The 24,050-nt window shown below is 52.4% G+C and overlaps 3 protein-coding genes across 4 annotated transcripts; 1 reads left to right on the top strand and 2 right to left on the bottom strand.

Annotated features, from left to right (window-relative positions):
• Positions 1 to 1,772: 1,772 nt before the first annotated feature.
• On the bottom strand, positions 1,773 to 11,955 carry Anapc2 (anaphase promoting complex subunit 2). Its single transcript, XM_021193516.1, has 13 exons — positions 11,759 to 11,955; positions 10,899 to 11,521; positions 10,521 to 10,653; positions 9,414 to 9,588; positions 8,102 to 8,221; positions 7,225 to 7,342; positions 6,469 to 6,650; positions 5,638 to 5,779; positions 4,739 to 4,814; positions 4,456 to 4,659; positions 2,696 to 2,825; positions 2,208 to 2,443; positions 1,773 to 2,129 (listed from the first exon to the last, which is right to left on the bottom strand). The coding sequence occupies exons 1-13, from the start codon at positions 11,909 to 11,911 to the stop codon at positions 1,917 to 1,919; spliced, it is 2,505 nt and encodes an 834-aa protein (XP_021049175.1). The 5' UTR covers positions 11,912 to 11,955; the 3' UTR covers positions 1,773 to 1,916.
• Positions 11,956 to 11,997: 42 nt separating this feature from the next.
• Ssna1 (SS nuclear autoantigen 1) lies at positions 11,998 to 13,363 on the top strand. Of its 2 annotated transcripts, XM_021192900.1 has the most exons (3): positions 11,998 to 12,120; positions 12,280 to 12,479; positions 12,821 to 13,363. In XM_021192900.1, exons 1-3 carry the CDS (start codon positions 12,069 to 12,071, stop codon positions 12,926 to 12,928), a joined length of 360 nt encoding a protein of 119 aa, XP_021048559.1. In that variant the 5' UTR covers positions 11,998 to 12,068; the 3' UTR covers positions 12,929 to 13,363. The 2 variants fall into 2 exon arrangements, with proteins under 2 accessions (XP_021048559.1, XP_021048558.1); XM_021192899.2 differs by having other exon boundaries at positions 12,017 to 12,479.
• Positions 13,364 to 14,530: 1,167 nt separating this feature from the next.
• Tprn (taperin) lies at positions 14,531 to 22,612 on the bottom strand. Its single transcript, XM_021192897.1, has 4 exons — positions 20,648 to 22,612; positions 15,520 to 15,727; positions 15,192 to 15,298; positions 14,531 to 15,075 (listed from the first exon to the last, which is right to left on the bottom strand). Exons 1-4 carry the CDS (start codon positions 22,508 to 22,510, stop codon positions 15,013 to 15,015), a joined length of 2,241 nt encoding a protein of 746 aa, XP_021048556.1. The 5' UTR covers positions 22,511 to 22,612; the 3' UTR covers positions 14,531 to 15,012.
• Between the last annotated feature and the right edge of the window lie 1,438 nt (positions 22,613 to 24,050).

Genomic DNA, 24,050 nt, shown 5'->3' with positions numbered 1-24,050 from the left:
GGAGATCAGCCAGCTACTGCCCAAGGAAGCAACTTTGCCTATATCTTGGCATGGTCACGGTTAACTTACATCTCTGAACTGAACTTGGTGACCCAGGCTGGGAAGCAGAGCAACCCCACCTTGCTGCAGCTCTCTTCTGAGGGGGCTGCCAAGCAAACTAAGAGGCAGGAAGAGGAAATGTCAGCCCTGCAGCTGACTGAGCCCAGCCTCTTGCCAGCTGGAGCCAACAGGGAGCCAGGAGGGGAGCAGTTTGAACCCAGTGGCCCTAATCATGAGGACATCCCTGCAGGCAAACACACGTACCCCTTCTAGGGTTGGTCTTTAAGGAACAGCTAGTAGTTCCTGATATGGGCTTCGAATTGGCCAAATGATATTGAGAACCAAAACTTCTCTGGTCGTTAGGACACATCCACAAACTTAGTCCAAAGGAATGCAGAACAGAAGGTGTGCCTGAGGCCCAGGGCTGGCACTGTCACCCTGCCAAGCCTGCCTAGCAAGTTTGTATCCTGGTTAGGACAAAGACACACCCGTCTGTGGCTTGGTGGTATGAACCAGAAAGGAACACTCGGTGGGGGGATCATCAGGGAGGGGCAGTTCTTGTAGCAATGGCACTGAAGTGGGGGTAGGAAGCAGGGTCTCAGGACTGGCAGCTTGAGGCGAGCAAACCTCATTTCTGAAGTACTGTGAACAAGGCTTCCTAGATTTCTGGGAAGCCTTAGGCTATGGCCAAGGCTGTGTGTCTAATACCCGCCTCCACCCCTTAAAACCTGAGGCAAGACTGTAGAACAGGAAGGGCGGAGTGAGGCCTTTGAAGGGGACTACCGCTCAGAACCCACACCAGAGCTGAGGATGAGAGGTGGTGGCTCTGCAGCACAGACTGGGCTTGAGGGCACTGGGAAGGGACTAGGGGTAGTGGCAGCAGCTCGAGCCAGGTGCGGCTTGTGGCCTGGGATCCGCCTTGGGCAGGGGTCTGGGTGCACAAGCAATGATTCCAAAGGGCTTTTGTTTCCTTTGAGGACGGCCCCTCAGGTCAGTATGTCCTGACTTAAAACAGCTGTTCTGGGACAGGGACACAAGGGCCCATGCTGTGACCCACCAGGTTCTGTTGTCTGAGGCCAACCTGCCCTCAAGAGGTGTCTGGGACACAGCCTGCCTGCAAGGGTGGCTGAGCCCTAACTTGGGGAAAAAGGATATTTAAACTGTGTCCGGGTTCTCTTTTTGCCCTGCCCTTGTCCTGTACTTCTGAAAGAGTCTGAGTACATACTTGTAAGCTCCAAGAAGTATGGCCAGTCGAGAAAAGAGGACAAAGGACTAATAATATCCCTGGCCCCCAGCCTATGTCCTTAGGCAGCCCTTGCACAAGCGTGCACTTGACTCAGGTTGCCTCGCCTGAGGATCTCATTGAGTGCAAATGTCCGAACAGCACAAAGCCTTACATTGACTCCACAGATGCCACACACAAGTGAAGGCCCGAGTTCCTTTTAAAGGCCACAAAAGCAGGATGGGGCCAAAGTCTAACTCAGGAGACTCTGACCTACCAACCCTATTTCACTCTTGCTGAAACAGGTCCCAGCATATTCTAAGACAGGCTACAGAAGATAGCTTTAGGGTAATCTATTGCCCAAACATACAAGCTTAGGCTGGGGTAAGCCTGGCTTTTTGGGTGGCTCCGTTACCTGCTGCTGGAAATCCAGGCCCTGTAGGGTTATGGTAGGGTGGCTATAGAGGGCAAACCTGTTTGTATTCATGGGATCCAACAAAATACATGAAAAGATGAGCCAATATGCTTTAATTTGTTCTGTGGGTATTAGGCAAGGAACGGGCAGGGGCTGGGCACAAGAACATGGAAACAGAAGCTGTCCATCTAGGGGTTGCACAGGCATGAGTACTGTAGGTCAGAGCCTGGAAGGGGAACATCAGTTGGAATTCTTAGGCAGGCGGTAGACACCTGCAGAATAGATGAGCTGCTGGTCTCGGACCTTCTTCTGCAAGTAGCCCTGCAGCTCCTGCAGGTCAATCTCAGCCAGCGCAGGGCCAGTCATTACAAACATTCGGAGCATGCTGTAGATGCGCTCCAGAGAGAGGCTCTCTAGGTTGGTTAACATGGCCTGGATGTATGCCCAGAAGAGCTAGGAACAGAAGCCAGGTATGGTTAGTTGGCCACTCATTTGGCCCACCCCAGCCCAATGTGGAAATGGCCAACGTACCAGCAACTCCTCTTCCTTCTGGTCAGCCTGGGAGGCCATGCCTGAGTCACTCTCATCATCACTGTCAATCAGCACCATATTGTCCCTATCCTGAGGCCGCTCTTCCTCAATGACAGAGAAAGTGCCTGGAGGTTCCTCCCGCAGCACGCCCTGCTGCAGCCACACTGACATGCGCCTTCGAAGCAGTGCTACAGGCATCTTCACCACCTTGCTCAGCTCCTCCAGGGTCCAGCTGGCTGTGTGCAGAGCCACAGGATGCAGGTACCAGAGGTTATACCTGCTCCAGTACCTGCTAGCCAGCTGGACCCCCAGACGCACGTGGACTGCCCTGTGTAACTCATAGGTAAAAAAAAAATGGTTGCTACCCCTACATTCTGCTGGGGGCTGGGGAGTCGGCATGTCGCCTTATAGCCTGCAGACAGCAGTGCCTAGCACTAGCCCCAAGGTAGTGTACTCAAGGCAAACCAGATGGGGTTCTAGGGACTCACCTTGGTCCTGGAAATACAGCAAGACCACTGCCTGTACTGGGGTCACCGCAACAGACAGGGTACGGTCAGCAAGCTCCACATCCATTGTCACCAGGCCCAGGGTGTGCTTCCAACTAAGTGTCCGCATAGCCTGGGCAGGAATCATAAAGAAAAGTCCAGTGGGTTCCAGGCAGGTCCAGATGAACAAGGCATAAGCTCATATGCCATGCTACCAGGCAAGGAATGGCTCTTGCACCAATGGCCATCCCTGGCAGGTAGGCAGTCAGCAGCAAGACCAAGTGACCTGGTTCCAGTCCCCGGCTCCTGAACAACCATGATATAACTGCTGATAAATTGTGTCTCTCTCATGTCTCAGTACCTTGGAATATGAGCTATTTGCAAAGAGAGTTAATATAGATGTAATTAGTTAAGAAGAGGTCATCCTGAAGTAGGGTAGGCCTTAAGGCACAGAAGGGAGTGGTTATGAGAGGCATAAAGTATGCTGATATACCAAAAGTCGGGGAAAGCAAGAGTAGTCTTTTAGAAGCAACAGGAGGAGCACAGTCTAGCCAACACCCCGACACTGGACTTCTATTTCCCAGAACTAAAACAATATTTTTCTGTTGTTTAAAACCACTCAGTCTCGCCTTTAATCCCAGCACTTGGGAGGCAGAGGCAGGCAGATTTCTGAGTTCAAGGCCAGCCTGGTCTACCGAGTGAGTTCCAGGACAGCCAGGGATACACAGAGAAACCCTGTCTCGAAAAAAAACAAAACAAAAACAAACAAACAAAACCACTCAGCCNAAAAAAAAAAAAAAAAAAAAAAAAAAAAAAAAAAAAAAAAAAAAAGAGAGAGAGAGAGAGAGAGAGACTAAGCCATGTCTGGGACCCAGGGCAAAAACTTAGCAAAGCCAACGAGTACCTCATACTAAAGTAGGTCAAAGGAACGGCAGGAGAGGACTCCCAGTACACAGTACTGGCCACTCAGATGTCCTCAACCAGGAAGTGGTAGGGCTGTGGTACTCAGTAGACACACTGCCATGGCATGGGCCAAAACAGAACATACTGGTGACCAGTAATCAGACTTTCACCTGGTGTCAGTAAGGGCCACAAAGACCATACCTAGACTCTTTCAGAAACTAAGCCAGGCAGCGAGGTTCTCACAGCTACTGACACAAACACTGCCCTTCTTTAACTTCCCCAGTCAGGGCCTTCCATCTGGGTCCTACTTTGTCATCCCTCAAGTACTCAAAGGGACTCATCTAGGGGCACAGATCCTCAGCCTGAAGCCAAGTAAGGCCTTCCTGATGACAGGAAGGAACATGAGACTTGCACTTTTCTCGTCAGGAACAAGATGCTGTAGATGTTCCCGTGACACTCCCGCCTGTACTTTTTTACCTAGTTCCTCCTAGCTGGACCCCAACAGGGTCCCACATGCTTTTTCAGTTAGAGTCTGCCACCTAGATGCCTGCATCCTACAACCTTCTCACAGCATCCCTGGTCCAGAGAACTCACTGGGAGACACACACACACACACACACACACACACACGGTCTAGAGTGGGACTCTCCACCTGTGTGTCAGATTCTTGCCTCCCATGCCATAACTGACCACAAGTTCAGGAAGAATCCTCGAACTTGGCCTTATCAGTCACAGACTACCAGCTTCTACAACAGTAGGGCTCAGCTATGCACCCAGACATGGAACGCATGGGCTAATTCTATTGTGGGGTCTGATGGGATGACCAGGGATACATACTACCATCGGCCTACTGGCTGTACCTTCAGTTTCTCATACTTCTTGCAGTAAACGTCTAGGGCTGCCCTGATGTCCTCAGGGACCTCCAGCTTCTCATCTTTGAAGGGAGGCCAAAATTCACTGGACAATATCACAGCATAGACCCCAAATGGTGGCTGTTCTTCCACAGGCCGCTTCTCATCCTCCTCACGGATATTGGCATTGATGCGGCGGGAATCTGCCATGTCCTAAGAAAGGATACCTTATCAAGACCCTGGGCTAATGGTGGTGGTAGGCGTAACTGCTGAGGCAGCCCTGGATATTTACCTTGAGCATGACCTCACAGAAGTGCATGGGAGCTTCGCCAAAGCGCAGCTTCAACAGCTCCACATTACGAATCTCCCTGGAAGGACAAAAACTTGTCCTTATTTCTGGGAGGGGCTGCAGTATGACTCCATTTCAACTAGTACCCTAAGCAGACAGCTGGGCCAGACAACCCACCTACTCAGGATACCCTGGGCTGAAGGGAAGGCAGGAAGCACAACACTAAGGCCAGAGTGTGGTCATTTTGCCTGTTTGGGGTTTGGTCTTTTGTTAATATTGTAATGCTAAATACTGTCGTCGTCGTCCCCCCCCCCCCCAAATCTGGTTGTCTCAGGGATGAGGAGATATTCATAAACACTGATGATAAGTGACTTTGCTTGTTAATTTAAAACTATTGAATAAAGATGCCTACAGCCTATAGCTGGGCAGAAGAGAGGTAGACAAGGTTTCAGTTCCTGGGCTTGGGGTCGGAGGCAGGACCATGAGGAGGGAGAGGAGGAGGTGGAGAGACGAAACCATGGGGTAGATGAATCATAAAAACATGGCCATGAGAGCTGGCCAATAGTACTTAAGAGTGTCCTAGATAAAACATGGCAAGCTATAACTCAGGATTATTAATAGGGAAGTAGACATAATAGCTTAGAGAGCTGATATCTGCCCAGCTCTAGTGTTTTAAAGACTGTGTGTGTATATGTGTGTGTGTGTGTGTGTGTGTGTGTGTTGTATGTCTTTTATCTGGGAACTCAATGATATAAGATGAGGCAGAAACTCCCAATTAAGATTAATTATTACCACAACATTTGGCCAATAGGGGCAGTACTAGTCATGTGTTTTTCTCCAAATACAGAATGAAGGCTTTAGGCCTCAGCGCCCCCTGGAGGTCAATCAGCTCCTTGTCTTACCTCTCAGGGCTGAAGCTGAATTGGTGGAGGAGGCGATCTGCAAGTAGTGAGCGGTACTCATTGATAAAGAGGTCTTTGCTGCCATAGATGCTGACCAGCAGGCTGATGATGTCTGAAGAACGTCGCTTGGAACTTGACTTTACTGCACAGTGTAGAGGAACTAGTCTATATCACTAGCCCTTCGACAAGGACAGTGACACCTTAAGAGTTCACATGCTGGATATAGCAGTCTTGCACAACCTTAAGGGCTTGCTCTCCTGTCCCAGGCAGCTGGGAATAATGTCTGCAGTGGAGCTGGGGGGTCGGTTCCTAAGGCAACTGTTCTGATAAACAGTCCTCCTATTTCACAAGGACCCTTAGTCAGCCATAAGGAGTAGAACAACGGTCCTTGGGTTTTCCTTCCTTTAAAAGGCTGAAGATGCTGTGCTCATGCTAAAACTTAAGCAGGGCAGAGAACCCACAGCCTACAATAGATAACCCAGCAGAGTATGGTCAAGCAAAAGACGGGACCTGGCCAGAATATGCCACCTTAATGCATGAGAATCAGGACCAAATCACAGACAGAGTGGGGTATGCAGACTTCCCATGAATCTGGTCTCTCAGGTATAACCCACAGAGGCACTTTCTATAGCTAGCTAAGGCAGCCAGTGAGGAACAGAACGAACCAGCTAGTGTTAAGCAAGGGCCTCTGACTTCTGACCCACCCCCCAAGTTTGAGGCAATGGCTGCTTCTGATATAACCAGGCTGGGTAACAACATACATAACCAGAGCTCACTGACCACCAAAGAAGCCCAAGAAAAGGCAGAGGCGAGGCCGATGGGCAAACTGACCTGGATCAGCATCCACAGGGTCAGGGACCCAGTCCTCGGGCTCGCCAGAGTCATCCTCACTGTCCTGACCGGTCTCCAGGCAGGCAGGGTCAGTCTTAGACAGCTCAACAGCCAAGTCCCCGGTGCCATCTGAGTCCCCGGTTAGCCCAGCCACAATCTGCCGTACTGTGTCCTCTCGTGTCCTGCCGGGATTGAATGTTGCTGTCCCTGACAATGTGCATGGGCATCATGACACCTGCTATAGCCCATGCTAGTGTGGCTAGTACAACTAGCAGGTACTAAAGGCATGCCCATCTAGATTCATAAAAATAAAAAGCCCAGCACTACTCTGAAAAAAGCAGAGGCTGAGATACTGAGAAGGGCTTAAGGACCAGCTTTGCTAAGGATACCTGTGCAGTCACAGAGGTTCCTAAGGCTGAAGCGTTACAGAGACCAGGCCTCTTCTCATTGTCAGGTTTGGTCAACAAGGCTGGGCCCTAGATAAGCTTCTCTTTGTGGGGGGGTGGGAGGGTAGGGGAAAAAGCCCCCACCTTTCACATTCTCTCTCTTTTATACATATACACACAGCTCGACACTGTGAAACAGAGTGGACAACTACCTAACACTAGCAAAAGGAAAAAGGCTCCCTACCCCGAGCCAATCCAGCCTTACCCAGGTAGAAAGAGCCTCATGTCTATGGCATGTCAAGGCTGACTGTCGCTCTGGTTTTGCAACACCAGAGGTCAGCAGAAAGAGCCAAGTACCAGTGGTACTCACCTCAGGTAGCGACGGATGGGCTCACAAGCCACTTCCAGGATGACCATAGAGGGATCTAGCACACGTAATGCCTTGATGGCAGAAATGTAGAGAGTGATGATGTCACATGTGTTGACACCTAGAGAGTAAGGGCCAGAGATCACACAACGGCCTGGACAGCAGCCTCCTGAATGGGCAGCTGACCACATAGCTGGTGATCAGAAGGTTACCATGTGACCTCATTCAAGCAGATAGCAGTGAGTTACCTTCTTGCCTTCACCCTATCTCCATCCATGTATAGATACAGTCTCTAGAATTTTATAGAAGCAGTCTGTTATAGTTTGAATTTAGAATGTCCCCTACAGGCTTGTATTTTGTTTTTTTGGTTTCTCTTATTTCTTTTTCATTTTAAGATTTATTTATTTTATGTATGTCAGTACACCTGTATTCAGACACATCAGAAGATATCATCACACACACCCACATTAGATCCCATTACAAATGGCTGTGAGCCACCATGTGGTTGCTAGGAATTGAACTCAGAACCTCTGGAAGAGCAGTCAGTGGTCTTTACTGCTGAGCATCTCTCCAGCCCCCAGGCTTATGTTTTGAATGCTTGATTCTCAACTTGCAGTGCTATTTTAAAGGCCCAAGAGTCATTAGTAAGCCAGGTGTGGTGGTGCACTCCTTTAATCCCAGCTACTAGGAGGCAGAGAAAGGCAGATCTCTGAGTTCAAGGCCAGTCTGGTCTACATAAAGAGACCCTGTCTCAGTCAGAAATAAATAAATAAATAAATAAATAACATGGTCCTTTCTCAGGCCTACAAATCCGGGGCTAGGAACTGTAGGTGAGCCCTGAGGGCTATTTGAATGGCAGGCCACAGTGGCCACACAATACCTGGGTGGAGGAGTCGAGTCTCTAGGGCCACCTTGAGGGACACGAGGAGTTGCTGCCTCTGATCGGTCCTCTCCAAGCAGTACTTAAGGTCTTCAATGGCTGGCCGAGAGTCCGGGAAGTCTGAGAGAGAACCATACAACAGGAATAGGTTACGTGAAAAGGTGTACTAAGCACGAAAGGATATACACAGCACAAGATACACAACCTGGCAGGGCTCAGACAAGAGCCACCTATCAGTACAATCAGTACAAAATGTTCTACTGTCAGTGTAACTGTCACTGGAGGCTAATCTGACCATAGATGACTCTCATCTGATCAAAACAACTGCTTCACTGAAGGAACACTTTGCCAGGCCAACCAACTACTCTCTCAATCCACTGTGGATCATTAGTGCAACATTAATGTGTGAGGTACAGTAACACTTAAAGCTCCAACAGCTGCCCCGACTCACACAACAGTCATCCCTCCCATGGTTTACAGTTGTAGATAGCTGAACTGTTCCAGGATAGGTAGAGCTATCCTGGAACTCAATCTGTAGACCAGGCCAGCCTTAAACTCACAGATACCCATCCACCTGCCTCTGCCTCCCGTGTGCTGGGATTGGGATTAAAGGTGTATGCCACCAATGCCTGGCCGCAAACCTTAATTTTTAAGATTTAAAATGTTTCTATGTGTATTTGCTTACAGGGACTATTTGCCTGCCCATATGTATAGGTTCCATGTGCATGCATAGTACCAGGGGAAGGCAGAAGATAGTGTTGGATCCCCTGGAACTGGGGTTACAGATGGCTGTGAGCTGCTACATAAGTGCTCACAACAACCCGAGTATTCTATAAGAGCAACAAGCCATCTTAACTGATGAGCCATCTCTCCAGCCCTACCCTACATTCTTCTATATATTGACACTTGATTATAATAACCACACATGACATGGGGCCAACCCTAAGCAGGAACCAAGATCAAAGAAACAAGAGTGGATACCTAGGGGCTGGTGAGATGGCTCAGCGGTAAGAGCACTGAGTGCTCTTCTAGGGGTTATGAGTTCAAATCCCAGTAACCACATGGTGGTTCACAACCATCCATAACAAGAAACAAATAATACCTATGGGCCGGAGCGAGTGGGACCAGAGCTAGAGGGAGAAGGGAAGGGAGAGGTGGATACCTAGAAGCACCTGCTCAATGCTGATCTAGACTCTGAGACACGTCAGAGGACATCTACTACGCTCAGCTCACCACCCTGCCAACAGCAGAAGGTAAAGCAAAGGAAATCACTGGGAAAAGTAGCTCCTGCAAATTAAGAGGCAGGACCAACCTCGGATGATGCTGAAAAGCTCCTCGATGCGTAGGGTGGCATAGATACGGTAGAAGAATCTCTGTACGTGGCAGCGCCAACGACGCAGTGTGTTCCCAGCTTCTGGAGAAGTTGGTCTGGTGGGGTTGTCCTGAAGGAACACTTTGCCAAGCCAACCAACCACTCTCTCTATCCACTGTGAAAGATCATTAGAGTGTGAGGTGTGGTGACATTTAAAGCTCCATTCTGACTCAGTAACCGCACACCTGTGGCAGGACCCTAGAGGAGCCCCAACCTGTGTGTGGAGACCAGAGGCATCAAGTCTACACTCTACTGCCTAGGAGTTTCCAAGTCACGACTCTAGGCCAAGACGGCTAGGACACCCACTTTGATCACGCCCCATCATGGCTAATATGCATCCACAGCAGATAGACACTTGAAGAATGGGAAGCACCGAGTAAAGCAGAAACAAGGTCTACGGCTTCGTTGGGTTGAACCTAGCTTCTTCACAATACAAACAAAACCTCAACAGTGTGGGCAACCGGCAGCATTCACTGGGACACCCTAGCTCCATGCCAGAGTGTAGACTGGTTATAGGTTAATCCTGAAGGGAACTGTAGCCAATGGAAACTTGTAGGCAGTGGAAAGAAAAGGGTCTGGTAGGCCTATCTTGCCACACCTGCCTGCGGAGCCACCTCTGGCACAGGATTTAAAATTTTTATTTATTATTTTTATTTTATTATTTTTTAATTAATTTATTTATTTATTTATTTATTTGGTTTTTCGAGACAGGGTTTTTCTAAATAGCCCTGGGCTGTCCTGGAACTCACTTTGTATACCAGGCTGGCCTCGAACTCAGAAATCCGCCTGCCTCTGCCTCCCGAGTGCTGGGATTAAAGGCGTGTGCCACCACGCCCGGCCTTAAAATTTTTATTTTAAATGCATGACCTATTTAGTACATATGAGATTTGTTCTTGTCATCAGGGTCCAGGATTGGCTTCTATATACAGCACCAAGATAACCTCAACCATCAGCACTCCTGGTCAACTTGCCTACTGTTTGGTATCAGGTCTACCACAACTCCACTTTTGCCTTTAACAAGAAACAGACCAGAGAGGCGATTCTCACCTTGTGGAACTCACGCAAGAAAGAGCGCTCATACTCTCCTCGGCAGCGGTCTTCCATCCTTTCCCGGGTCACCTGATGCAGGGTGGTTGTCACGGCCTCAGCACAGACCCGCTCCAGCAGACTGAGCCTATGCCTAGAGGAGATCCCCGCTCATGGAGAACCCACAACACACATCTGTCCCTCACCTAGGAAGGCTCTTCCCATACCTATGCCTATGTCCAAGACAGTATAAACGTGATAAACAATAACCCCCGGTTACAAGCATGAGCAAAAAAAGACCTCACCAGTTAGTCTATTAGCTTTGTTCAGAGGTCTTTTGAATTCAGGACTAACGAGGCATCCAGAGAAACCGAGGCATGGTTAGGAAGCAGTACTTACAGGACCTGGCTGAGCTGGTTGAACTGCTCCAGTGCCTGCCGGCACCAGCACTGCTGCTTGTCACTGCCACATCCTGCACACAGAGGACTCTGCAAAAGTCGGTAGTACCTGCGGCGAGCATACCGGCTATCTAGCTCACCCTCTAGTTCCGGGTCTGTGCCCCCTTCTCCTTTTCTCTTGCTCTGCATATAGACTCTCAGGAAACGACCATAGAGGCGCTGGACCATCTCCTGGAATGTCCTGGGGGTGGAAAAAAACAGGACTCCCCGCAACATAGTGTGAACTTTCTCCCGGAGCCCCTGAGCTCCAGCGCCCATCAGCAAGCCCAGACGAGTCCATTTCTCTAGGAGTTCTAGGCTATGCAGATAGGGATCCAAGCGGCTTTCCAGCAGACCGAACGCATCCAGGAGCAACCCAAGGCACTGGGGCTCATCGACAGAGTTTTCTCGCAGGGCGATGGCATTCCAGAACTCCGTGGCAATATTGCCTTGAAGGTCGTTCTGCAGCACTTCCACGAACCACTCCTCCAAGACAGAGTGCAGACCGTGTCCCCTCAGAACCTCCACCGCTGCACGAAGCTCTTCCTCCTTTGGTGGGACTGCACCGCTGGTCCGGGAAGACGCCTGAAGCACGGAAAACCGTGAGCAGAGGGGCGGAACAGGGGTAAAGGGAGAGGAGGGGCATCGAAAAACCCAGCAACCGAAGGGCTGCCAGGGAACCAAACAAATCAGGTAGCTGAGAAAGGAGGCAAGCCCACTACAGGCAGAGCACGGAGCTGTGAGGCCCCAAGGGTGGACCCCCTAAAGTATGCAAAGTCGCGAGAAATCTGCACAGGCCCGACAACCTTTCCCCGGCCTCACCAGCCCCAGCGCGGCCGGCGGCACCAGACCGGTGCTCACAGTATTCCAGGCAACCAAGAGCTCCTGTCCAGGTCTAGAGTCGCAGTCATCGGAGGCGATAATTGTCGCCGCCGCCGCCGCCGCGGCCGCCGCCGCCACACCCTCGGCCTCCATCACTGTCCACAAAACAGACCCGCCCAGTGAAGCGCACGGTGATGACGCAAGCGCAGCCGTGACGTTCGCCAGTCCGCGCGCTTTGGGGGCAGTGCGCAGGCGCGGGTTTGGCTGTGCGGGCGGCGGTTGAGGCTTCCGGACGGACGCGGTGCCGACCATGGCCCAACAGGGCGCGGCGCTGCAGAACTACAACAACGAGTTGGTCAAGTGTGAGCGTCGGGCGCTGAAGGCCGCGGGCCGGGGGCCGGCCGACCCACTCGGGAGGCTGCGTGGACATGCCGCTCTGCAGCCTGCCCCCCTGTCGTGCCGGTCGGGGTCCGAAGCTCACGAGTCCCCACCTACAGCTCTGTCTTCCCACCCACCCTTAGGCATCGAGGAGTTGTGTCAGAAGCGAGAGGAGCTGTGCCGGCAGATCCAGCAAGAGGAGGACGAAAAGCAGCGGCTACAGAATGAGGTGAGGCAGCTCACGGAAAAGTTGGCCCGCGTCAACGAGAACCTGGCGCGCAAGATCGCCTCTCGCAACGAGTTTGACCGGACCATCGCAGAGACGGAGGCCGCCTACCTCAAGGTGGGGCTCTCAGATGTGCGTTGTCAGTGCAGTACTATACCATCTGAGGCTAGGTAGGGGCCATTGTGGTTCAGAGGCTGTAGGCGGGACAGTGGGCTGTCTGTGGTTCCAAGAGTGAGCAGTGGTGTGTTGGACAGAGTACACGGTGTGGGCCTGAACTAACCCAGCCTGGCTTTGCAGGGTGGAAGAGCTCAGGGATTTTACCACCCCCGCCATCCTCCATAACCCATTGGCTACAGCACAGATGGCCAGATTGAGATTTCCATCCTCCAGTATTAGAGCCTGAGGCAATGGGACCTTCCTACCAGAGAAATAACATCCTTTTATTTCTCTGGCCCCAGATCCTGGAGAGCTCTCAGACTCTGCTTAGTGTACTCAAAAGAGAAGCTGGGAACCTGACTAAAGCCACAGCTTCAGACCAGAAGAGTAGTGGAGGCAAGGACAGCTGACGAGTGCCTGTCTCAGCCGTGGCCTATGGCTGCTTAGTACTCAACATGTCTGTCCTAAAGCATCTTTGTTCTTCGTGGCCTCAGATGTCTTTTATCTCTGGTGCCCAGAGGGGCAATTTCTGACCTCCACCTGCCTAGACAAGAAAAGCCCTAGGACAGTTCAATGGAAAAAGTGTTCCCAGCTCTGTACTCACATGTGCTGTGGGGACCCTGAGCAGCTCCATGAGGGGCCTCTCTCTGAAGCTCCTGTATCTCTTTGGGCTACCAGGAATGTCCTGGTCCTAGTCTGAGTACTGTGGGAGCCCCTCATTTTGTCTCCCCAGCCACTAGGGCCCCAGGCCAGGCATGTTGAAGAAAGAATCTTGACTCCAGAACCAAAACCTTAGGGCCCATCCCCATGGCCTCTGGTATTTCAATAAAGGTTGTTTTGCAAGATCTGTGTCTGCTAGCTACCCTGTGTCCTGCTGGTAAGACGACGACGACCGGACGTTTTTCCCTGACTGTCTTATCTTCAAAATACAAAAACCTGAAACTACTCACCTCGCACAGGTCAGCCCTGGCCCTTAACTCCCTTTGCAAAGCTGCTGGTCTTTTCCCCAAGTCCAGAACACAAACCACTTTTCTGTGAGGGGCTTTGCTGTACGATGGTGCTCAACACAGAACCTGGCTCAGAGATAGAGACAGGGACAGTTCCATCCCTCAGTACAAAGTTCTGTTTGGTCCAATATGCTGCTGCTGCTGCTAGGACCCATCTCCCAACCACATGTGTTGCTTGCTTATTTCCATGTGCCCTATGACCCAGCCCTTTGTCACAGCTTCTGGGGGAATTTTGAAAGTATTTGTTGACCAAAAAGATCCAGAAAACAGCTGTGGTAGTTTACACCTGTCATCCTTCGTTGAGGAAGAAGGGTCCTTAAAAATCAAGGCCATTCAAGTCTGCATAGTAAATTGTAAACCAGATTGGGACACAGTGTGAAACCTTTTAAACAAAAGTACCTATAAAGCTGAGCTTTTACTCTCCGAGAGAAACCTACTTCAACACGCTGCTTAGCCCTAGTTAAGCAGTGACAGGAAAAGAAGACACATCCGGTGCCTGCAGATGGCCTCATCTCTACACTGGCTGCCAAGGCCTCTGAACGGCTTCCAAGCAGGCAGCTCTTCATTTCCCTAGACTTTTGGGAATCCCTGTTGCTATAGCCTTGTAACAGGCTTATAGGTATGGAGGTATTCAAATCAAACATGAAAAAAGATCTCCAAATTTCCACTTAGCCCCATCCCTGTGTGATACAAGACAAGCGGTGTTACTAGGCTCCTGGCCCTGGGCTGGATCCTGTCAATTATAACATTAACCTTCCTCCCATCTGGCTCTAGGCCATGGAGGTGCAGAGCCCAGAGACTAGGTCCACTTACCACTGTACTAGCTCTGAGGCAGAGAGTAGCAGACTTGCAGTGGGGAGAGAACAAAAGCAAGAGCCAGATCAACAAGAGCTCAAAGTGACAATACCAGACTGAGGTCACCTTTTGCTTTTTTTGCACACAGGTGCCAAGTTAGGCCTGCACCTTGTTCTCAGACTGAGGGCTGTATAAAGAAGGCAAAAGCAGCCTTGTTACAGTGCTGTTTATTGAATTCAATATCAGGGGAGAAAAAAAAGAAAAAACACCCTGCCATCTTTCATGAAGAGTAGCTGAGTTCCACCATAGTAGAATCCTAGGCTGAGGGCAGGAGCTTGGATTTCGGCAAAGAACGAATAGGTAGGGAAGCCTCTCACCCCTCATGGTGGCCACTCCTCAAAAGGGAGGAGCTGAAATGTCCCACAGCACCCTGGGACAAGATCTGCTCAGGCCTCCACCTCATCACAGATGAGATAGTATGGACACATGTCAGCCTGTCCCACAGATAGTTCCCACCTGTTCATCCTTGGTGTGAGATTCAGATCTGGCCCTAAAGGCAGAAGAAGGTAACAGAAAGCAGGGAGAGCCAGGTGGAAGGGGCACAGAATACAGTCAGGGATCCTGGGTATTGACTGGCTTCCAGGACCACCACACCTGGGGCTAAGTCTTGGCCATCCTGACAGTTGCAGGGGTCAGAAATAGAGGGCTGGCTCGCTGCGGAAGTCCGAGAGGTCGTTCTGACTGGCAGGTGTGAGCTGAGAGAAAGAAGAGAATATAGCTGCTAAGGCTTATCCAGGCTTCAACCCTTCCCCAAGCCAGTCAGCCTCCTTTGGTGTCTGGGAATTCACCCAGCAGCCTCCAGCTGGCTTACCATGACCTCCTTTGGTGGGAGCTCCACATCAGTTGGAGTCTGCACCAGTGTCTGTTCCTGCCACTTGCTGAAAGCCATGGAATGCTTTGGAGTATAGCTGGACAGACCTGTGAACCGAAGACAACAGACATGGATGCCTGCAAGTGTGGTCCAGGTTCCACTCCCAGGCTGCCCATCCCAAAGGAAGACAACAGACACGGATGCCTGCAAGTGTGGTCCAGGTTCCACTCCCAGGCTGCCCATCCCAGCGGAAGACAACAGACACGGATGCCTGCAAGTGTGGCCCAGATCCCACTCCCAGGCTGCCCATCCCAATGGCTGGGATTACCTGAGCTGCTCTCAGGTCCCACGCTGCTTACAAACGTGGCCCGGGGCAAGAAAACTGTGAAGGGCTTCTCAGAGTCAGGCCCCACTTCCTCCTCTTCACCATCTTCCTCCTCCTCCTCCTCCTCCTCTGCCTCTTCCTGTGCCAGAGAGCTCTCAGAAGGGTACTCAAACGTTGTATGCAGGCTCTTGTCATTGAAGGAGATCTTCATCTAGGAGTAAGAGCCATGTCAGCAGGGGCCCTCCCACCAGTTAGGCAGAGGTGCTAAAGAGGGAGAGAAGACCCTTCTACCAAGAGTTCTAGGCTCCAGCTATCCCACTCTCAACCTGTAGCAGCTCTTAAAGCCAATTTCATGTTCTGGGAAGAATCCTAGCACCAACCATCACTGTCAGGGGCCCGCTTAAGAGGCTAACACCCAGCTGGGCATGGTGGCGCACACCTTTAATCCCAGCACTCAGGAGGCAGAGGCAGGCAGATTTCTGAGTTCCAGGCCAGCCTGGTCTACAAAATAAGTTCCAGGACAGCCAGGGCTATACAGAAAAACCCTGTCTCGGGAAAACCAAAAAAAAAAAAAAAGGGGGGGGCTAACACCCATCAGTTGGGCCGTTGGTGCTAAGTACCACCTATTTTTGGGGCTACTGGGGAGTCCCACTTTTTATACAGAGTCTAGGGTGCCAGTAATAGCATCAGTGATTCCCAACTCCTACTGTGTACCTCATTGGTTCTGGAATTTCATAATCACACAAATCCTCCCTTCTCTCCTAGTGGCCTGGTTTTAAGGGACAGAAAGCTGTGGGCAGCCCTCTGTCGTGATCCTCCTGTCTGCTCCCTGGGCTGGGAGCCCCACCTCCACAGTCAATGCCTGCTGGGTTCCCTAGTCTTCTCAGCTGAGCTCAGCCTTGTGGGTTGGTAATGAACATGAGCACTTGCCTACAGCAGATGGGGCAGTCTTGCTGGGCTCGAAATATTAAACTCCTAGGCACAGGACACCAACAGCCAGCTCAGGTTCCCCCTCTTCTCCTGGAAGGAGCCAGAGGCCTAACAGGATGGAAGACTAGCCTGGCAGGAGGGTTGAGCCTGTCCTGAGGCAGCAAATGACCCTGGCACACGCCACAGAATGGACCAAGGACCCACAAAAGCAGGATGCCTAGACTCTGAACCAGCATTCTGCTTACTGACCCTCTCAATCAATGGCCACTTGCCCACATGACTATCAGTACCCCTGAGCCCTCTGCCCACTGGAAGATACCCTGCCCCAGGTATCTGCCCCACCCTAGGGGGAAAAACCCAAGGAATTGGAGCTCCTCACTTTTCGTTTTTGGGTTTTTTATTTGTTTGTTTGTTTTTTCGAGACAGGGTTTCTCTGTGTAGTCCTGGCTGTCCTGGAACTAACTTTGTAGACCAGGCTGGCCTCGAACTCAGAAATCCACCTGCCTCTGCCTCCCGAGTGCTGGGATTAAAGGCATGCGCCACCACTGCCTGGCTGCTCCTTGCTTTTCAACCTTCTCAGAGCTGTCTATTCTCCCAGGCCGTCCCTACTTTGGCCATCTGCACACATTAACAGGCAAATGGGGAAACACCCCAGGTCAGGCAAAACAGAGATGTTCACTCCTGTCATAGGAAGACATGTTGGTTGTACCTCAAGGCCTCTCTTGTCCTTGAAGACTAGATCCCAGCCGGGAAGTGGTGGCACACGACTTTAATCCCAGCACTGGGGAGGCAGAGGCAAGCGGATTTCTGAGTTCGAGGCCAGCCTGATCTACAAAGTGAGTTCCAGTACAGCCAGAGATATACAGAGAAATCCTGTCTCGAAAAACCAAAGGGGGGAAAAAAAAAACTAGATCCCATTAGAGATGTTAGGTGGAAGCTGAGGGATGATGTCACCTGGCCTTCTTGACTAGCCTTCTGAGATAAGTTCCCTAGGAGGAGCACAGGATAGTATAGAGCCCAACATACCTGGGCCTTCTATAGCAAAGTGATCCCTGGGTGGAACCTTTGAGGCCCTACTGAGAATACAAGACCAGCTGCCAAGGCCCAGCTAGATCAGCACACCCTCATTAGTCTGCATAGTTCCCAGCAGGGAGGCTGAGGGGACAGACACATGTGGGTACGGTGCCTGGCACGGCCTGGCCAGGCTGGGGGTGGGGGTGGGGGTGGGGAAGCAGCTCATAAGCCTGCCTATCTCAGCTGGGGCCCAGGCCTCCCAGTAACTATCTCCCTTGTCTCATCTGGCAGACCAATATTCATAGGTCTTCTTCCCGCTTACAGCATAGGTCAATGGGTCACATGTAACTCAGGCTTATAACCCCTGCCAGGGGTGGAACCACCAGGGCATGTGAGGAAGGTCCAGACAGGGATTGTCACTGTACATATCTGGTCACCAGTATCTGGGGGACTTTACCCAGCACACCTAATATGGCAGGCAGGTGATGGAACCTCTGGGCTTTCACATGGCCTTGGGTGGCAGAACCTTCCAGCTTTTACAGGGCCCTTTTGTTCTCCCTCAACCTGCCCTACCCATACACACCCAGCTTGGGTTACCAAAAGGTGTCCACCCTGGGACTCAAAGCGAGGAAACTGCTCAACTGGCCCAGCTGGAGGTCATGTTTAGCCAAACCCTGCCCCCAATCCCTTCCACTCAGCCTGGCTCCCATCCTCCATTTGGCCCCCAGCCAAAGTTCCCAAGGGTAACAGGACAATAGATCAGAGCTACCAACAGTGATAGCCACAGCTGCCACACCCCCACCCGCCCACCCGGGGTACGCCCTGTACCAGTGAGGTTTCATGAATAAGGGTCCGGTCTTTCTCTGGGGTTCTGAGCTCCAGAAAGACCATCTAGGGGTCACCCATGAGAGGAGTCGGGTGAGAGAGACTGAATCAGGAAAGCAGGTGAGAGGGCACTCAGGCCAGCTTCAACTAGGAGAGGCAGGTGCAGACTGGAGGAAGATGATGGTGCTGGGAAGAGCCAAAAGGACAGACCCGCCTTCAAATGGGAGCCAGGCTGAGGGCCATAACTAGGTCACACAAGTGAGGGTGGAGGGCTGAGGCCTGAGGACACTAACATGCTAGGGTGTGGCACAGGAACAGGAGAGAGGAAAGAGGAAGCAGCAGCTAGACAGGTGGGAGCCACTAGTCATGGTGGGGAGGGAAACCAAAGTGTGCAGTTGCCCCAAGGCCCTCTGGGACCACCTGCTCCCACAGGAAGAAGCAGGAGTCTGTGCCAGGGCGAGTGCTTGGGTTTCAGAAGGAGTACCCTGGGGTCTCCTGGGGCTGCAGGTAAGAGAAATGTCAGGGAAGGACAAAGAACATGAGCGCCTCACCCTGCACACTGCTCTGAAGGTTGGGCAGCTTTGTGCCCTGCCCCCTCCCACTGGCATTCTGTGTCTTGCTGGGCAGGGCAGCTGGTGCATGCATAGGCAGGACAGCACAATCAGCAGGTTGTGCTGCTACAGAAAACCCTGCCCAGGCCACTTGTCCATAATAAGCATCATCCATCTGCACCCCCAACTCCCTCCGTCTGGCCCAGACAGCCGGGCTGCTGGCCAGGGTCCCACTCCAGCCCCCCGCTAGCCTTTAGGCTTTGCCCTGCTTCAGTGTTTGAGATCTACATGAACGCCCATACCTGGCAGCCCTGCCCTCTCACTCTAACTCAGCTTGTCTCACACTTGTCTCTCTAGTCAGCAATAGGAGAGCCAGGCAGCTTTTCAGTTTCAAGAAGCCAAGTATCCCAGGATAGGACCAAGTCTCTAGAAATAGGAAGCTGGTCTCAGCTCCGGGCCTGTGAGTTCCACGGCCTCCCTCATGAACCTCCCAGGCCTCAGTGTCCTCAGCTATACAGGGCTTTCATCATGGGGATGACCACCTCATAGAGACATCAGGATCAAGAAGCAGGGAAAGAGCCAGGCGGTGGTGGTACACGCCTTTAATCCCAGCACTTGGGAGGCAGAGGCAGGCGGATTTCTGAGTTTGAGGTCAACCTGGTCTACAAAGTGAGTTCCAGGACAGCCAGGGCTACACAGAGAAACCCTGTCTCGAAAAACTAAAAAAAAAAAAAAAAAAGAAGAAGAAGCAGGGAAAGATGGGGGAAGGGCCTGGGTCACTCTGTCCAAGGACTGAGGGTAAAAAGCACAGGTGAGATTGAGAGAGACATGGGCTCACGTGGCAAAAAAAAAAAAAAAAAGTGTCATAGCTCTGCGTCTCCTTCCTCACCAGAATCCCCACCAAAGTCGCCATGACAGATGGAATTGGCTGGAGCTGATGGCAAGGCCACTGTGCCAGGAAGCAAAATGTAAGGGAGAAAGTGAGGAGGTGGCACAGTTCCCCCAAGGAAACTGAGGTGGAGGGCACAGTGTTAACCTGGATAAACCTAAATTCTAGCTGTTGTCGTGTAGACACTGCAGGTGCCGTCTCAGCAGAAGGGAAAGGTGCACTTCCCTGTACCAACTGACTAAGAGTCATGTGGGGTAGGCCTTGGAATTTGCCCCAGGGGACAAACACAGACCCTGGAACAATCAGGAAGAATCTGAGGAATGATTTCCTTGTGCCCAGAGGGTTCCAAGCCACTGGCCAGAGCTAGCTAGGAAATATGGCTCACCCTGGTCATTTGAGCCTCTAGGGGATTATTCTTGAGTTTCTCTGCCCAAGGCCCTCTCGACCACGTCTGGCAGGAACCCTGGGTGTTCAATCCATGCTTGCAGAAAGCAAAGGCCTGCCAAGCTCTGACTCCCGGATCTTCCAGGGTGCTGAGAACCCCAATTAGCTTATGGGATGTGTGCCCAGACGGACCTCAATGAGGAGGACCTGCAAAAGCTTTTTCTTCCTTCCCATTTACATCCAGGCTATGGATATCTGTCCAAGCTAAACTCCACAGGAATAGGCCAACTACCTCCAAATCAAAGGCCAGGCTCTTTCCTGAAGGTAGACCTGCAATTAGCTGGAACTACCCATTCCAAAGGGATTCTGGAACTCTGCACTACTTCTCCCAAATCTCTGAAGTAAACAGTAGGCTGACTAACCCCAGCCTGGGGCTGTCACAGCTCACAGAGGCCCTGTACCTGGCCCAAGCACACAGCCCCATTCTCCTGTGATTTCTGAAGACGTCCATGCCAGCAGCCCTCCCCTGAACACTTACCTTTTTTCTTGAGGAGCCAGCTTTGATGAGGCAGGACTTCTGCAGGGCCAGGTAACCACCAATGACCTCGATCTCATGCACAGTGGGGTATCGTTTCTTTAGGGTGTTCTCCGGGGTAGTGTGGGGTCCAGAGAGGCTATCAACATCCCGTTCCTCTGCCCCTTGCTGGGACTGACCGTTGCTCTGACTTAAGTGTGGCTCCTGAAGGGTCCCTGGCTTTCTCTTGGGCACTACAGTGAAAGTGTTGCTACCTCGGTTCGGGAATTCTGAGGTGTGTCCAGGCCTGGCAGGGTGCAGGTGGTACTGGGAAGGCACACCAACTGCTGAGGAGGGCAGTTTGGCTTCTTGAAAGGCCTCCTCCTCTGAGTCTACTTCATCAATGAAGGTGACTGGAAGTCCTGGCCTCCCAGGCTCCTGGCCATTCTTGGCCAAGCCAGGAACCCCCAAGCCTTCAGCGGGCTCAGCTTCAGCAGTGGCTGGTAGAAATGGAGGTGGTGAGGTTGGTCTCTGCCACCTAACACACTTGTCTGTGTCTGGGTCTGGCCTGGAGCCGGCCCCCTTCCTAACTGCCCACTGCATGTCAGCAGCCAAGGGACTCTTCTCTAGGGCAGGTGCACCCTCCACTGTAGACACCAGCTGGGATCCGAGCCCCTGGCTCTGAGAGGCCCAGCCCACCTCCCCCTTTGGCTCCTCAAATTGCCTCCCCGCCAAAGGATAGTTCCCAGGGGCTTTGCGCTTGGGGATCAACACGAAGGAGTTGCGGGAGTTCACTCGGAGGTTGGCCAGGGCCCTGGCCTGAAGGTCCCCGATTGGGATAGTTTCCATGTCTGGCTTGGAGGATGGTCTTATTTCAAAGGAATCATTGGCGCTGGTGGCAGAGGAGACCCACTGGCGCTGACTGGGAGTGGCACTGGCTGGGCTGGGCGCCGGGAAGGCAGGGGGCCCAACTGGAGTGGCACTTGGGGTCCCAGGGCTTGGGGGCGGGTGGAGAGAGGGTTCCTTTGACTCCACCTTTGGCTTCCACTTGCCCGGTACAGGCGGAGAGCCTGACAACCCATTGGCAGGGCCGGCAGGGGATTCCTGAGTCATGGGTCCATTAGAAAGCGAGCGATTGACCGCACTGCGGGGCAGGCCCCGGGGGTGGACAGTGAAGGAGTTGCTGCCGGTCTTCTGTAAGAAATCGCTGCGCCGGGCCCCGGGGCCGGCAGTGCCGTCGGGGTGCGCGGGCTCGCAACAGGCAGAGCGCTGACCCGCGCGCTGGGCAACGGGGACAGGCGAAATAGAGGGTGCGGGCTGGCTGGGGAGCACCGGTGAGGCAGGAGCCAACGACCGATTGGTAGGAGTGCGCGTGGCAGCAGACGCAGACGCCACGGGAAGCTGCGGGAGCGCAGGGCGGAAGCGCTCTGGGCTCCCGCGGCGGCGGGGCGCAGTGGGCGAGTCGAACTTTTCCAGCAGGCGGCTGACACGGCCGGGCTGAGGCGCCTCGTACACTACTACCTCGGCAGCGCGGATGCCCGCAGCGGGCGGCACAGCGGGTGGGAAGCCTGGCGCTGACTCGATGATGAGGATGTTGTCCGCTCGAATGGTTCGCACGCCGGGCACGCGACAGTACAGCTCCAGCAGCTGCTGAGCGGGCCGCGTCCCGCGCCGCCGCTCCGATTCAAGTCGCATGAACGGGTTCTGGCTTAGCGGTCCCAGACTCTCAGCCAGCACCAGCCTCTCGTTAGGCCCATCCGGCGCCGCTCCAGATCCCTGGCCTCCGCTCAGGGCGGCCAGTTTAGCTCGCCTCCGCTCAAGGATCTCCCGTTTCCAGGCGGGCATCACGGTTCGCGGCCCCGGGTCGAGCCGCCCCAGGCCGGCCATGCTGCGGACGCGCGGCCGCCGACAGGACTGCACGGCGACCGCGCGCCGTACAGACTCTCAGCTACCTGCCTCAGTACCGCGCCGTGCCACGCCCCCCTTGGTAGCCTCCAATTGGGCAAGCGCGCTCCGACCTAAGGGCAGAACTGCCTACCTATAGCAGAAGCATACGGCCCAGTTGACTGGAGAATACCCACTAAAACCCTCCCCTTCAGCGTTCTCATTGGACTACGACAGGCACCAGACAGACCCTATTGGTGGACCCAGTGAAGCGCTGCTCAATGGCTGCTCCTCACTTCCGCCTCTGCGTTCTGGACCTGGGATCCTGGACCCCAATTTAAGCAGGGGTGATAATTAAAGCAGGTATCGCCTTGCGGACCCTTGCGACCTAGGTGATCTTGACACAGTTCTGACTTCAGTACACAAGCTACACGGGCCTTCCACCTTTAGGCCCAGGCTCCGCTCCAATCTGGAGTCCTTGAACCGCTGTGGGCAGGCCACCAAGGTCCCCTTTCGGACCTAGAAATACTGCTTCTGAGATCCACCCGGGCATAAAGAATCTGTTTTCGAGAATCTTGGTTTTATAGGTCCCAGATCTACTAAGTGTGTGAATATCTGGTGCACAGCTTGCCACCCATGGGCCTGCCAGGTATCCATTGTGTGTAGGAGGCACAGAGGAAGCAGCCTTGTTTCTGTGCACACACAGGTTACACATAAAAACTGAGCCTCACACAATTAGGCAGTCCTGTCATGCAGAAAAGTACAAGAACAAGGGTAAAGGTCCCACTAACTCCTGTTGAAACACCAACTTCCAAGAATGGGTAGGGGGCTAGCGACTCTGAAGGGTCTGGTAGTGTGCTTTTCCTTTGTCTGCCTTATAGACCACAGCCAGCTGAGGCTTGGCATTGCTGTCCCCGGTGCCACTTGCCTTCCAGGGGACTCTGCTTCATGGAATGTGGGTCTCTGCAAAAACAGATTCAGCCTAGGGATAGGTACCTTAGGCTTCTGGGTTGCATGGCAGTCTACAGCTGGCCCTGTCTTAGCTACACCTTTAACTTACTCGCTGGCGCACTCCATCAATATAAACTAGCGATTATAAACTGAATTCCAGCTTTCCGGAAGTCTTTCCCAAGTCATTTATTTACCCTTGGTAATACCGGAGATTAGACCCAGAGCCGTCTGAAAGCACTCTACTACTGAACTATAGTCTTGGCTCTCAAATCACTTTTTCTTTTTCTTTTTGTTTGTTTGTTTTTCAAGACAGGGTTTCTCTGTGAAGCCCTGGCTGTCCTGGAACTCACTCTGTAGACCAGGCTGGCCTTGAAATCCACCTGCCTCTGCCTCCCGAGTGCTGGGATTAAAGGCGTGCGCCACCACGACTCATGGCTTTTATACTCAAAATTACCAAAACAGGAACACACAAAACAAAATCTAAGAAATGTTACAAGGAAAACACTCCAAACCAGGCAGTGGTGGCGCACACCTTTAATCCCAGCACTTGGGAGGCAGAGGCGGGTGGATTTTTGAGTTCGAGGCCAGCCTG

Source organism: Mus pahari, chromosome 3 (assembly GCF_900095145.1).
Source record: "Mus pahari chromosome 3, PAHARI_EIJ_v1.1, whole genome shotgun sequence".
NCBI lineage: Eukaryota > Metazoa > Chordata > Mammalia > Rodentia > Muridae > Mus > Mus pahari.
The sequence above is the reverse complement of the archived record's forward strand: the minus strand, read 5'-3'. Positions and strand labels throughout refer to the sequence as shown.